General features: G+C 37.3%; 1 protein-coding gene across 1 annotated transcript; it reads right to left on the bottom strand.

The window, feature by feature from the left end:
- Nucleotides 1–511: 511 nt before the first annotated feature.
- On the bottom strand, nt 512–9,787 carry blk (BLK proto-oncogene, Src family tyrosine kinase). The gene is made up of 14 exons (XM_059356167.1): nt 9,777–9,787; nt 8,532–8,618; nt 8,267–8,366; nt 8,122–8,152; nt 7,696–7,792; nt 6,535–6,633; nt 6,326–6,429; nt 6,083–6,232; nt 5,476–5,628; nt 5,204–5,383; nt 3,631–3,707; nt 2,709–2,859; nt 1,350–1,481; nt 512–1,218 (listed from the first exon to the last, which is right to left on the bottom strand). The coding sequence occupies exons 3-14, from the start codon at nt 8,363–8,365 to the stop codon at nt 1,016–1,018; spliced, it is 1,476 nt and encodes a 491-aa protein (XP_059212150.1). The 5' UTR covers nt 8,366; nt 8,532–8,618; nt 9,777–9,787; the 3' UTR covers nt 512–1,015.
- Between the last annotated feature and the right edge of the window lie 4,416 nt (nt 9,788–14,203).

Genomic DNA, 14,203 nt, shown 5'->3' with positions numbered 1-14,203 from the left:
GCATATTTTTCTTTGTACAGTGTCAGATTTAAAAAAAAAAAAAAAAAGGTTACCATAGAGGACAAAGGTGTCCCCTTTCTAAATCTGTTCTAAATGTACTATAAATTAATGTTATTTTCCAGTTTCACTGAGTTAATTATTTTGACAGACATTATTGCAGGACATAACTACCACATATTAATTCATTTTCAGAATTTTAACCCATTAGGCAATCAGGAAACAGCAGTATTTGCCCCATAGGCAAACATGAGAAAATGAGGAAATGGCTCAATCTCGTGGGAAAATAGTTAAAAATAAAATTTTTAAGCCAGGGCTCTCATTTGAAAGCATTATCTTAACAGAATGCATTATCTGATGCTGTTATGCCGTGGGATCAAAAATTGTGGAGAATATCTAATGGCACTTTGATATAACCAACTGGAATAAAATACAAAAACAAACAAAAGGTCTAAATAATGTAAATATTTTATTTACAAAAACACCTATGCAAGTATAAATTCTCTTTAGAAAGCCCCTTTCTTTTTTATCTTATACATTTATTGACTGACTGAAGGGACAACATTTTTTAAAAGTGCGTGTAATGTGCGTGTAATCTCAGGCTGGTTGTTTCTGTACCATGCAAATGTGCCGACGTCCCCGGGTCCAAAGGCCTTTTCATACATTGTGCACGTACTGTATTTGTATTTCCATGAGGCCTTTTTTTTATGAGTGTATTTCAGTCCTAATTATGTCTCCACCTGACCAGAATGGCAGCCATCAGTAACAGGAGTACCGACAGTTTAATAAAATGCTTCCTTTCTGACTTTAACATGTTTCTTAGAGACAGAAGAAGCCATGAATCGCTTTTACATTCACTCAGAAGTTAGGCGTAAAAATGTGTCCATTTGAAATGTTTAAAAAAGTTTATTGGTTTTTAAAAGGATGTTTGGGTGGTCCTCATCCTCTGTCGATTCAAGTCTCACATGTCTCTTTAAGACGTCTCTTTGCTGCCTTCAACAGGAAACGTTTCCTTTTATCATGGCTGCATCTCATATTGTCCCTCCGTGGCGATAAAGAAGTCGTTGAGAATGTTCTGCAGAAATTCAAACGTCGGCCGATCATCAGCCTTCTGCCTCCAACACATCATTATAATGTCATAGAGTTCCTCGGGACAGCCGTCCGGACGCGGCATCCGGTACGACTGGTCCAGGCTCCTGATCACCTCTGGGTTTGTCATCCCTGGTTAGAAAAAAAACCCACCAAACTTTTTGTATCATATCATACAGTTATACGTACTTAGCTGCAAAGTAATGCAACATTTGCATTAGTTTCTACACAAGTAAATGAAACCTGATTGTCACTTCTCGTACCTGGGTAAGGTATTCTTCCATAGGTGATGATCTCTGTGAGGAGGATCCCAAAGGACCACACGTCCGATTTGATGCTGAACGTGCCAAAATTTATGGCCTCTGGAGCCGTCCATTTGATGGGAAATTTCGCACCTACAGAAGTTGTCAGACAGAGTGTGAAAAAAGGAGCGGAAGTTGTGTTACTGGGGGATGACAATATATAGGCGTGTGTGTGTGTTCCTCTCAATGTGGGGTGATTTGACAACATATCGCCTGAGATGAGAGATTTAATACTGATATTTCCGTTCATACGGAGGCAACCGTCTCTTTGATATCTCCAGTTGCATTTGTACTTTTATAGCAATGATGGCTGCTTTTAGATTGAGGGGATTTTTGCATTAATGTGATACATTAGTCAGGTATTTAATTCACTACATCAGCCCGATACAGAAATCCCCATCATCATTATGTTCATGAATGGTGTCCCAATATAACTCCTCAAAAGTATGTCTCAGTATATATTTCTAACACAATATTAAATTACATTTACGGTGATGAAAGATTTCTTTGTATTACTCGCTTTGCTTCGACATTAGCACTGAAACAATATTTGCATGAGAACCACAGCGTGTTGTCAGAATAATAGATGAGATAAAGAGCAAATGTAAGGATTTGAATGATGCATTCAGGGCCACAGCCACCAATGAGGGTATTGAGGTCTTCAGTATTTTTCTGGGAATTTGGGTGTTTTAGCAGCCAGGGGAGAGTTAAAGCTTAAGTGTGGCCAGGGTTTGCCAAATGAGGTCAATTACATTCATTTGGAGCAACTTGCAATAAAACTCCTTTTGATGGATTTATTATAAGTCCCTTTGGACAAAAACCTTGCCAAATTAATCTAATGTAAGGTGATTTAGACCTTCATGTTCGTGCACAGGGCAAACTTTAAAGAGGAAAGTAATATTAAGCAAACAACTCAATAAATATGTGAAATAACATGAAAAAAACACAGACTTTATAAAAGAAGTGGATGAAGACACCATTGTGTGGACTACTGTTTGGAAGCCTGGAGTTTAGCATTTTGGCCACTGCCATCTTGTTTTTTTGGAGCCAGTAGTGACCATATTTGGACAAGCAGATGGATCTCACTGACTTCTATACAATTGGACTTATTTTTGCAATCAGTGGAGTCGTCCCCTGCTGGTCGTTGGAAATAATGCAGGTTAAAGGAACTTCCCCATTGGCTTCACTTTTCAGACATTCTCTTCTTTAATAAACATAATTAAACTTTTTTTTTTAGAACCTCTGTGTAAATTTTAGGGTGGTGGATGATTGATTATTGGCCCTGGATGCATTTATAATCCAACACTGCACGTACTGCACCTTCTTGAGCTGTGTATTCTGTCTCGATTATCCTGGCCAGGCCAAAGTCTGCTATCTTGCAGTGCAGAGTAGCACTGACCAATATGTTGGCTGCACGCACGTCTCGGTGGATGTAGTTCTTCTTCTCGATGTACGCCATGCCTTCAGCTATCTGCCATATAGAAAAGGAGAGAGGAGAATTGGGAAAAGCCTTTTAAGGTAATTTTCAGATCAAATGCCAAGTCAGAAAATGAAGCATCCATTTGTCCCAAGTAAACTGAAATATATGTTTCACACGAGATTTAATTTTGTTTCCTCTGGTCAGTGTATACATGTCTGCATACGTATGTGTGAATATGTGTGTTTGTGTATATGATAATGGAAGCAGAGTGAGCTTAACAGGATGTGCCAATAATCAGGAAGTCAAAAGGCTTTTTTTCGAGGGGCAAAAGAGTTGTGAGGGAGCTCACTGTAAATGGAAAAATTGCATGATTTCCTGTCCGGATGTTAATAATTGACGCAGGGCGAGGCTTTCAAGCCAGACGAGCAAAAGCCCCACCACAGAAACCACACAGCTGCTTCTGTCAGTTTCCATGTGCATTCACAACAGAGCTGGTGTCACGGCACGAACTATAACAGACATCCAAAGTGGTACAGAGCAGCTTGTGTGTATAAATAGGCTCTGAGGCCAGTGAGAAGGCTAGTGTGTAAATGCAAATTCTAACCTCAGCTCATGTTGGCATAAACAACAGTAGCAGTAAAAGAAAAAAAAGGGAAGTGCTCACATGGAAAAAAATGTTCCTTTTTTTAATTTTTTCTGAGAAATAGCTTTCATTGTATCTTTGTGAGGTTTGGGTCAGCAATGTGATAAAGAAGTCTCATTGAAGATATGATGGAATATTCACAGAATATAAAATTGCAGTTACTGTTAAAAGTTTCCCACCTGTGCTGACATGTCTATCAGCTTATTTAGCTTCAGCTTCTTCCCTTCGTCTGATTTCAGAAAGTCCAGGAGACATCCTGTAAATGATGAGAGGAGTTGGATAACTTTATTATAATACGATATTAAAGATAACATTATTAAATACATATTGTGTTATCTCACAATCAAACACAGAAAGACTTTTTGTGGCATATTGTAACGTGACACAAACGTGACTGATGATGAAGCAATGATTGCATCATACAAATGATGCAATCACCTACAGCCTAAATACAATACAATTCAATATAACAGCACTGCAATTAATATTATATTCGTGGAGCTTTTTGATGTTTAAATTTAGATCTCAGCTTTTCTAAAGGTTATAGTTAGTTATTTTCCAGTTTGATCTCCCCAACAAATTGCACTACATAATATAATCCAGAAAATGAATCCTAATATTATAGACTCCAAAATGACCATAGAATTGATTATCATGAATGATTCCCTAATGTTTTTCAAATTGCTTTGTAGCAAAGGCTGCAACTACTAATTCATTCAATAAATTGGCTAATCAACAGAATTTGTTTTTGCAGCTATTATGAACAAACAACAGTTTAAGTATTAAATCAAATATTGTCTCTGAAATGGAATGATTGTTCTTTTTTTCTTCGTTTTTTATGTAATTTTCATGAGACATCTTCCCTCTTACTCTTGGTCTTGCGTTTTTTTTTAAACGTTTTTTTTTTATTTGAAACAACAAAGGCATCATAATAACATACACAGGAAGGTAGGGGTGAATACAGGGGCAGAACAGAATATGAGTCATTAATGATATTTGCAGCAGCAGTAATGATAGAAACAAACAAAAGGATTATTGTTTGAAAATAGTATAATAATTAAAATAAAGATGAATAAATGAATGAATAAATCTTCTTATAATCTTCTTAGCAGTTTAAATGTTGTGTTTGTGTCTGTGTGATCTGTGTTTCCACGTGTCTGTCTGCCTCTACAGAGTATGTTTGTGTTTGCCGTATGGTGTGTGTAACTGTTGCCAATTTATTGCAACAGATAAAGGAATTAATTTAAGTTGTATTTGTTTCTTTAAATGTTATTTTATTTGGTATACATTATAATGCTTTTATTTTGAAGGTGAACTAAGTCACCCAAGTTTCTTTTGACCGCTCTCGGGTGCGTGTGTGGTAGAGCAGAATTCTGAGATACTGATTATTAATATGAAGAAGACTAAGGATGAGATATAATTCCCTTTATGTAGCATGCAGCCAACAAGGTATTTAGTTTCATTTATCTGTAATTTACTTTGTGGAATGTAATGTTAAATTAATTTGATTTAACTTTTATTTCATTATAATTTATGTGCAGTTTTCACGGTGGATTTTGAGATGGATGAATGACGCTCAAAATAAATCAGTTGAAGGAAACCGACTTGCGTTTGCCTGGTGCTTGGAGGGAGTTACAGTGTGTGTGTTTTTAGTCCTATTTGAATTTGTTGTGGCATGAGCTTATCAGTCAAAAGTTCTCTTACATTTTGAATAGTTCTTATTGCTTTGATAAAATTTTTCTGCAGTCTTACCATTGACCATGAACTCTGTGACGATGAGGATGGGCTCCTTGGTGACGACAGCATGCAGGCGCACCAGTCGCTCGTGCTGCAGCTGCTTCATCAGGTTGGCCTCCTGCAGGAAGGCCTCAGGCTCCATCGTCCCCTCCTTTAACGTCTTGATAGCAACCTTCTGGTTGTTCTTATAGTAACCTGCATTGGGAAGTAAAAACGGGTCACTGTACTCCTCTGTTTTTTGCTTATAAAAGGTTTACAATGACAGGATGAATGTAGCTTTCTCTCACCCATCCACACTTCTCCAAACTGCCCGGCCCCCAGTTTCTTCACCATCTTCAACGTTTCTCTGGGAATCTCCCATTCGTCATATGCCCACGGCTGCTCGGGATCCTTCGCCTTACAAGGAGCGTACAGCCGCTGACACAAACCGTCTGCCGTACCTGCACCCAAACATGAAATATACCGATGTGACAAACAGTACTTTTGCCTTCTTTCTTTGCTGTTGTGCTAATTATAGTCGCTCTAACAGCATTTGTTTCCTTGATTAATCTTGAAAGCTTGATTGTGTATGCTTCTGTCTCATACGTTGCTGTGCATTGGCAGCCATTCTAGAGATTTAGCCTTCTTATCTCGTGGTTTAGTCACAGGAGTGGAAAGACTACTTTCACACAGGAAATGCACATCGCAGGGTCTAACTTCCCCTCTTCAATTCAAAGCCAGTGCAGATGTCTTATAATTATACACAGCAGTTAAGCAAATCTAAGTGCAAATCACACATGTGATATGTCTTCTAACAACTTACAAGGAAACAGTTTGAAACCTATACGCAGATCTACTTCTTTTAAATTATGTAGCTAAAAAAAAAAAAATTTTTCTGTTGTTTTGATGACTTACGTGTGTAGTATCTAACCAGTTCCTGTAGCGATAGGAATGAGTTGGAGGGGGAGATGTAGTAGCCACCTTTGTCCAGACAGCGGATCTTGTAGTGTTTTACCACATCTCCTTGTTCTGGTGCGTGATCTCTGATTGACAGAGAGAAGGACCCTGAAGAGGGAAACAAATAGATCGTGAGGTTACATGTAGGTTCGGAAATTGGACATATTGACACGGAAAGTTGGATTGAATCGAGAAAGTCACCTTTACACGTCTCACTCTCCCGAACCAGAAAGGCGCCCGGTTTATTTCCGGGGGCTAAAAGCAGTCGTTCAGTCTCTCTCCTAGTCATGTCCCTGAAAAACCATCTGTAGAAGAGACACACTTTATGTCACCATTTAAAAACATAAACAAATGCATTTAACAGTCCACACAATTGAGATTTCAATCGTGTGAATGAAATTGTCTCTTACTTTTCCATCTCCAGTGTGTCTGCCCTGGCTACGTAGTTACATGGTATGAAGCCCTCCTGTCCAGTGGCCAGAGATTTCGCCACCCACCATTCTCCATTCCTACAAACAGAAACAGATGATTTGTCAGGCGTTTGCCCAAGAGCATTATTTGTTTCACTACTGCTCAGGGCCGGTAATCAGGGCTAGTTCCAAGTTAATCGATGATTCAGAAACAAAAGCCCCAGAGGTTATCAATTCCTTTAACAACAATGACGTCAACCTCATGCATCTGCACTGCTGGGAACTTATGATAAAAGAAAGAGGAAGAAACTGTCCAAAAGGTGGTTTTATTTCACAAAGGCTGACAACATGCCTCTTGTGAAGTCTATAAAAAAAGAGAATTTCAACGAAGGCTGGAAGCAGAAGCAGAAGTATGTTAACACAGCTTTCTATGAAACACAGCCTTAATTCATGTATTTGACTTCTCGTAAACTGAGCAGCACGTCAATAACTGAGGGTAAATTTTCTATGTTATGATAATATTAACAAGCAGGATACGCATATTCCTTATTTGACTAATAAATGGAGCTGGGCAATAATCTATTAACAATCACAGTATTGTTATTTTTGACCAAATACCTCAACATCCATACAGCAGGGATATTGTAGAGTTGTCCTTTTTTACAAGATCTTTACACAATGAGATTTTTGATCAATAATAATCAGTGATGTATATTTAATTAATCAGTAATGTGTATTTAATGACAAAGTGGGTAAAGGCAAGAAATAAAACAGCTGGAACATTTTTTGAATTCAGAAAATTACATCACTTTACTTAATGCTGCCTTTTAAACCAGGTAAACCGTTATATTATGATAAAAGAAATTTAAGATGACATCATGGCATTGATATAATATAGATATGTTGCCCAGCCCTACTAAGAAAATTAATGCTGTAAATTGAGCTCTTATTTCATCTTTCTTATTTTCAGACTCAAAGATTAAAAAAAAAAAAATAGTTACGTTGGTTCTGAAAACATGTGTATGCCTACTTTTTTGCCACACAGATAATTGACCATGAACCAATAAGTATTTTACCGAAAAGTAGAATTAATAATTAATTCCCATTCCTACTGCTGCTGGATACACGCTGTATACTTGCTATGAGGACGAGGCTACTTACTCTTGTAAAACCTTAAGTTTGTCTCCCTTTTTGAAAGGCAGATCATTGTCGTTGGTGGCTTTGTAGTCATGCTGTGCCACAAACACAACATCATCATCTGCAGACAAACAGAACAAACTGTTATTACAAAGGAAGTGATCAGCCATTTTATCAGCTGTAAATGTGAACTATTTTTCCTTTCTACTACTCTGCACATAAAAGTGAATATAGTGTACAGCACAAGTATAGTTTTTTCACTGCGTGTGTCTCTGACATTTCGTTAACAATCTCATCTTCCCCCAAGACAAGCACAGAGGAAACACAAAATGAGATTTTAATCGCTAAATGTAGCCTTCTCTCTCTGCTGCTAATGTCTCTCCGCACGGAAACCGTCGCCTTTTATATTTCAGTAGAAAGTCAGTTATATGTGTTGTGTTCAGTTATTACCATTATCCACATTGGAGCTTCCACTACGTGCCTAAAAAACATTTTTAAAAAATATGTTTTTAGCATTCAAAATGTACAGTAAATCAAAGAAAATATATTAATTCACATTAATCACATTAAATGAAGCTTTTTCCTTTGTACTTACTATGTGATTGGACTGGTTGGAGGCGTGAGAGTTTTGTTTTTTTCCTTTGGAGAGCTTGTCATCTTTTACTTGTTTCTGGCCACTGCAAGCACAGCCCATCCTGAGTGAGAAACAGCAGTCTTCAGTTATACTTCATACTACTAACAAGATTTACATGTGTGTAATAGTGCAACACAACTCTGCAGTACATTTAACTTTATCAAATAGCAGCAGTTCCTACTAAAAGCCTCAGATAGTTCCAGCATGTTCATTTCTGCACTCTTACCTGATAAAGCTGATGAGCTTTACTGAAGCTGTTTTCACTCTCCTCTCCTCCCACTGCACGGCCCGGCCTGTGAGTTCATGTCCGCCGCTGAATAATGAATTAAACTTGTTCAAATCAGTGGAGACTCTCCGTATCGTTTTGTGTCTTGGCTACAAGTGCGCTTGAAACAAATTCTCACAAGAGGAAGTGGAAAACATTTTCATCTCTCTATGATAGCATTTGCATGAACAGTGTATGATACGCCGATAATATCATGACTGAGGTTAAAATAGAGAGAAATAAAGTGCTAAAAATAACCAATAAGAAGCAGAAGTTTTACAGGAAACTCTTTTTTTTTATTTGAGTCTATTTGAAGAACAGTTTAATGGAATGTGTCTATTAACACGTTTAGATAAATGGTGAATTTACAACACATTTGGCACTAAACACCTTTCATAATAATATTTATAAGAGGCAGTTTGAGCCCCATTACTACTAATTAAATGGATTCATGTTCATCACAGAAGTTGATAGGAATGGCAAGTTAAAATGGTAATACTTGTATAGTAACAATGTGCCTTACAACCAAAACTTCAGAGTGTAAGTTTCTCAGACTTATAGTCACAAATAAAGTTAACTTTAACATTAATAATTCAGTAAAATCGTATATATCATTTATTTTGAGTAAACAACTATCTAAGTAACAATCGTAGAATTGTTATCGCCTTAAAAAAATATCCAATGGCGTGTAACTTAAACTGTGGCTGTAATATAATAAGTGGAAATCATAACCTTTCTATGATCTTAATTTATATTTAAATGTGTTTTATACGCTTAAGTATACAACACATGCCAGTTTTCTATGATCAGTTAAGTGAAAATAAGACTAATATTTACTGACTATTGCAACCTTATTTATGAATACTTGCAGCTCACTTTTATCCACACCCACACTGGACATTTTATTTATTTATTTTTTATTTATTTATTTTATATATATATATATTTTTTTTCACATATAATGTCATGACAGTTTGTAAGTGATTGACACGATGTTAAGACTTTTTTTATTTAATTGACTGTGTCACTTTAAAGCCTAGCAACAATTTATTGGTGTTCCATTTTTAAAAATGTATAACATTACAGCAGTTTATTAAATTCCCTCTTTTTAATTCTGCATTTTACACTTTAATTTTAGCATCATAATATTACCTGCACTTCTGTTAGCAGTCTGTACTGTGAGATAACCCCACAGCAGACACTTACCTTGAACTTGTCCGCCGGCTTGTGTCTTCAGAAGCAGTCCAGATGCAAAATGTCTTCAGTTTCCTTATTGAAAACCAACTGCATGTCACTGTGTCACTCTCACTTGCTCGTTTTTCTGTCTCTCTCTCTCTCTCTCTCTTTGCTTTCTTTTTTTTCTCTCTCTTTCTCTCTCGGTAAAGACCAGGGCCTCCCCTGGGGGCTACACAGAGTTTACTGTAAATAGATAACAGTTTGTCTATTTATTTGTGGCCCATAATTCCCTCCTCTTGCCTCTGCGGCAAATCATCGAACAAAACGGTACAAAGATCACCTCATCTGCTGATTAAATTTCATTAAATTAACTTCAATCAAACCCTCAAATAGTAAATGAATGAAGTGTATGAATATGTCTGTAGTCTTCAAACTCACAAATGCATTGTAAAAAGAAGAAAGTTTACAAATAAATACAAACAGTTGCATTTCAAAATTATTTTCATGTAATTGTGATCATATTTTTCAATGTCTTTGCATATCAAATGAGATCTGCATGGGTGGAAATGTATAGGTGTGGTTGAGTGTTGTACACTATATATATATAAGAGAAGCTTGGTTTCCATTACATGTTTCTCACTTCCTCTGGTGGTTTAAGCCACTTGTTTTTGTTTATCTGGACAACTGATCTGTGCAGTGTAGCAAACTGTCATGTTTACAGTACCGCTTCAGTAAAGCAGTACACGTTCCTGCCACAAGATGGACCAGTGGACCAGTCTTAAAACACTAACAGAGTAATAGCATTGCAGTCAATGTATTTACACACGAGCCCCATGGGAAGAATGGATGTATTATTCTCATATGTATTCTCTCAGTATTTCGTTTATAAAGTGTTACAGCTTTAGCAAGGTCTTTTTTAATGTCGCTTTTTAAATCAAGAAGTAATCTAGATCTGTAAATTATATTGATCTCTGTTTCTTCTCCACATTTTAAGGCTTTTTAGTTTCTTTCTTTCTTTCTTTTTTTCTTCCTTATCATTTGTTTGTCCTTATCCATATTACCGTAAATACATATCTATACCCAATATATACACACATTTTTTTAAGCAGATATCAAATAGTACCGGGGCCAATTTCACCAAAGTCATCAGTCAATAGTTATGTAGAGAACAGCAAATATAAGGTCAAGGCATCCTTAAAGGGTACTGCTTCATAATTTTTTATTATTATTTTATTAAATGTTAAGTACCGCTTTTTACTACTTCTACTGTTATTTACTCGAATGCATGTGAAAACACAGGACTGTTTTTTTATGTGGCGTTGAGACATGATTCGGACTCAAGTCAAACTCGAGGCACAGATTTGAAGACTTTAGTCTCAGAAGATTTACAACTTGACTTCAACACTAATGACTTATCACTTCACTTGGATACATTGCCCCAAACCCAAAAATCAGAATTAGATTTTTTTTATTGCCAAGAAGATTTTCGCATACAAGGATTTTGCTGTGGTGTATTGGTGCAAAGTACTTTGAGTCAAAAGACAGCAGTATAAAAAGAAAATATGAAGAATAGAAAAAGTCAACATAAAGTCAATATTTAAAAATAAATTTAAAAAAATTAAACAGTAGAAACAATATGTACAAATATGGAGTTATCTCAATGAGGGACTGTACTTTTAAGTGTGTCAATCATCAATTAATTTCCCTTGTCAATGTTAACGCTATTCATTCCAAACAAGTCGAAACTTAATTCCCCTGATCCACTTTGTTTGAATCAATCCGACAGCATCCAATCAGATTGCAGGAGAGAACCAGGAAAATCTAAAGTTATGATACTGGGCACCAGTTGGTGCCAGTCCCACATTTGGTGACTCAGTATGACCAGTTTAGGACTCAAAACTCAATGTTTAGTACTTTGGACTTGATTTGGGACTTGTCAATTTTGATTAGGGACTTGAGTGTAGAGTCTTGAGATTTCCTTTTAAATTGCAAAACAATGACTTGGTCCGACCTCTGTAATCCTGTCAACTGATGAGGTTATATGCATAAAAGTGTATGAACTCAACAGCAGCAAAAAGCACTAAGAGGAGTGTCTATAGACCCAAAACATGATTTAACATGAGATTGATCAATTTCTGTTCTGGTATTAACTCTAGTGTCAATACTTAGTATCAGTAGTATAGATACTTTTGCTGTCACACAAATGTCTTGATTTGTATTTTAGAGTTGTTGTTTTTCCTATGCAAATAAATTAGCAATAAACAATCCATAAATATGATTTTACAAAATGCACAATTCCAAAATGTATTCAGGGTCGTGTAATGATTCTGTTCTCACACATTGAATGCACAGCTGAAGTTCACCATACTGTCTGCTGTGCCTTGTTCCTCAGTGTTGACACTAGAGGGCGTAAAACGTCATGTTTTAAATCCTGCCGCTCCTAAAGTAGGTCCATTTCAAGACACTTTTTTCCCAAATTCATGCCATTTCTAATAATAGACAACCCGTACACTGACTTCTTATATTGAAGTGATTCAATAGAGTGTTGAACTTTGGGGGATTTGTGTTGCGTAATACTTGTCTATCTGTATCTGGTGCAGAGTAAAGTGTGCGGATGTGAATACAGATGCAACGTCTGTGGCATTGGGGGGGGGGGGGGGGGGGGGGATCGCAAGCTGATGTGCGGTCAATCTATCAAAGTATAACAATGCTTTGGGTTTTCACACCATACAGCACAGTTAACCAGGTCTTTCCTATTCTCACCGCACAATGCACTGAAGAGGGAATTCACCCCTCTTCTTCAGCGATGGAAACAATAAACACTAAACAATACGTCCTTGAGTTATCTAGCAGTAATTATGACCCTTTTGTTTCTGGTTTGCATGCTAAATGACTATTAAATGGTATTAAGGATGAATCAAAGAGCATTGTGAGGAAGATATCATTCAGAGTATGTTGTAACCTATAAGTGCAGGGGACAATAAATCTTACAGCACCGGAAGTGTTTGTTTCCTATGGGGGGCTTTATACAACACGCAACGTGGGGATATTACTCTCTGGGCAACACTTCACAGGTTTTTGTTTGGACCACCTGTGCTGTGTGTGGGGACTGTGCTGTGCTGTAGTTCTCTGAAGGAACAACCTCACTTCACTGCTACACACAAATATACACACACACACACATACACACACAGGCTGCAGGTGCATAGTGAGTGTTATTGAGTGCGTCCTGGTTACTAACTGCTCTTTCTCTTTATGCTCCCTTCTTCTGGTTTTCCATCAGCCCTTGTTTTCTTCCCAGGGCTTGGCGGATGCTTGTGTACAGCCCTGTTGGGGTCCCCAGACATTGCATCCTGCCTGCAGAAGGGTCATAAGTGGCCCCACAGGATAACCTGAACAACGGTGGGAAAGAAAGGGAGCGTGGGTCTCCTTTACTAACGCAATGCTGGCCAAAAGCATACACGCTGCCAATGAACGCTTTCAATTTCCGTCATAAATGTGAGTGTGCCCTGCATGTGACTGAAAATATGTGCTTATGTGTGTGTTTTTTGTTTTTGTGTGTGGGGTCAAACTGGACATTTGTTAAATAAAACACAGATTATAAAGGAAATATTAACTTGAAGCAACATAGTCAGTGCTCAGTCGGTGTGTATCAAAGCTTTTATGTATTCACACACACACACACACAAATCAACACACAGGAAGACACTTTCCTCAATTTTGATCCCCCTCTACATCACAAGAGGCCCCTCTTTGACTTCCTGGCTGTGTGGGAACCATTTCTATCCTCTGTCACACATGGAGTGAGAGAAGGTCTTGCTTCTGGATTTTGCCTTAAAAAGACAAAGTGATTGTCAATAAACAAGGAACAATTGAACTCCTGCATGCATTCAAAAGCCACTTCTGCTGTTCCTCTGGGATGTCCATGAGTTTTGGGAGAGCTTCACTTTTCCTATTGCTTTTCCTCCTTTAGTCAGCAGACATCAAACACACTGGTGAAACTGTGTTGTAGCTTTTTGTTTGTTGGGTTGATTGAAATGGCAGTACATTTAAAGGCATTTAAGTATATACTGATTCAAAGGTACTATGTGGAATTTTCAGAAAAATCCTTGTTGTTAATGACATCGTTGTCCGTTAAGTGAACTGCATTCAAAATCACATTTGCATGTATTCATGCATTGTGTAGGTGCCAGCTATAAACTGTATATAAAGGTGGAAGACGTGGCTTCACTTCCTCTGACTGTACAAAAAAGAAGCTAAAATATCCTGCATACACAAGCTGCCATCTTGTATATTTGAAGCAAGGATCTGCACAGTAGTGACCGCCCATAGACCTACCAGATTAATTATGAGTCAATAAATCATGTCGTACATACTTTTTATATAATTACATCAGGTTTAGATAAAATAATGATGTGACATACGCAAGACTGAACTTTTTACCATCACATCATTGT

Source organism: Centropristis striata, chromosome 18 (genome assembly GCF_030273125.1).
Source record: "Centropristis striata isolate RG_2023a ecotype Rhode Island chromosome 18, C.striata_1.0, whole genome shotgun sequence".
Taxonomy (NCBI): domain Eukaryota; kingdom Metazoa; phylum Chordata; class Actinopteri; order Perciformes; family Serranidae; genus Centropristis; species Centropristis striata.
Note: the sequence above shows the minus strand (reverse complement) of the source record. Positions and strands in the feature narration are given on the sequence as shown.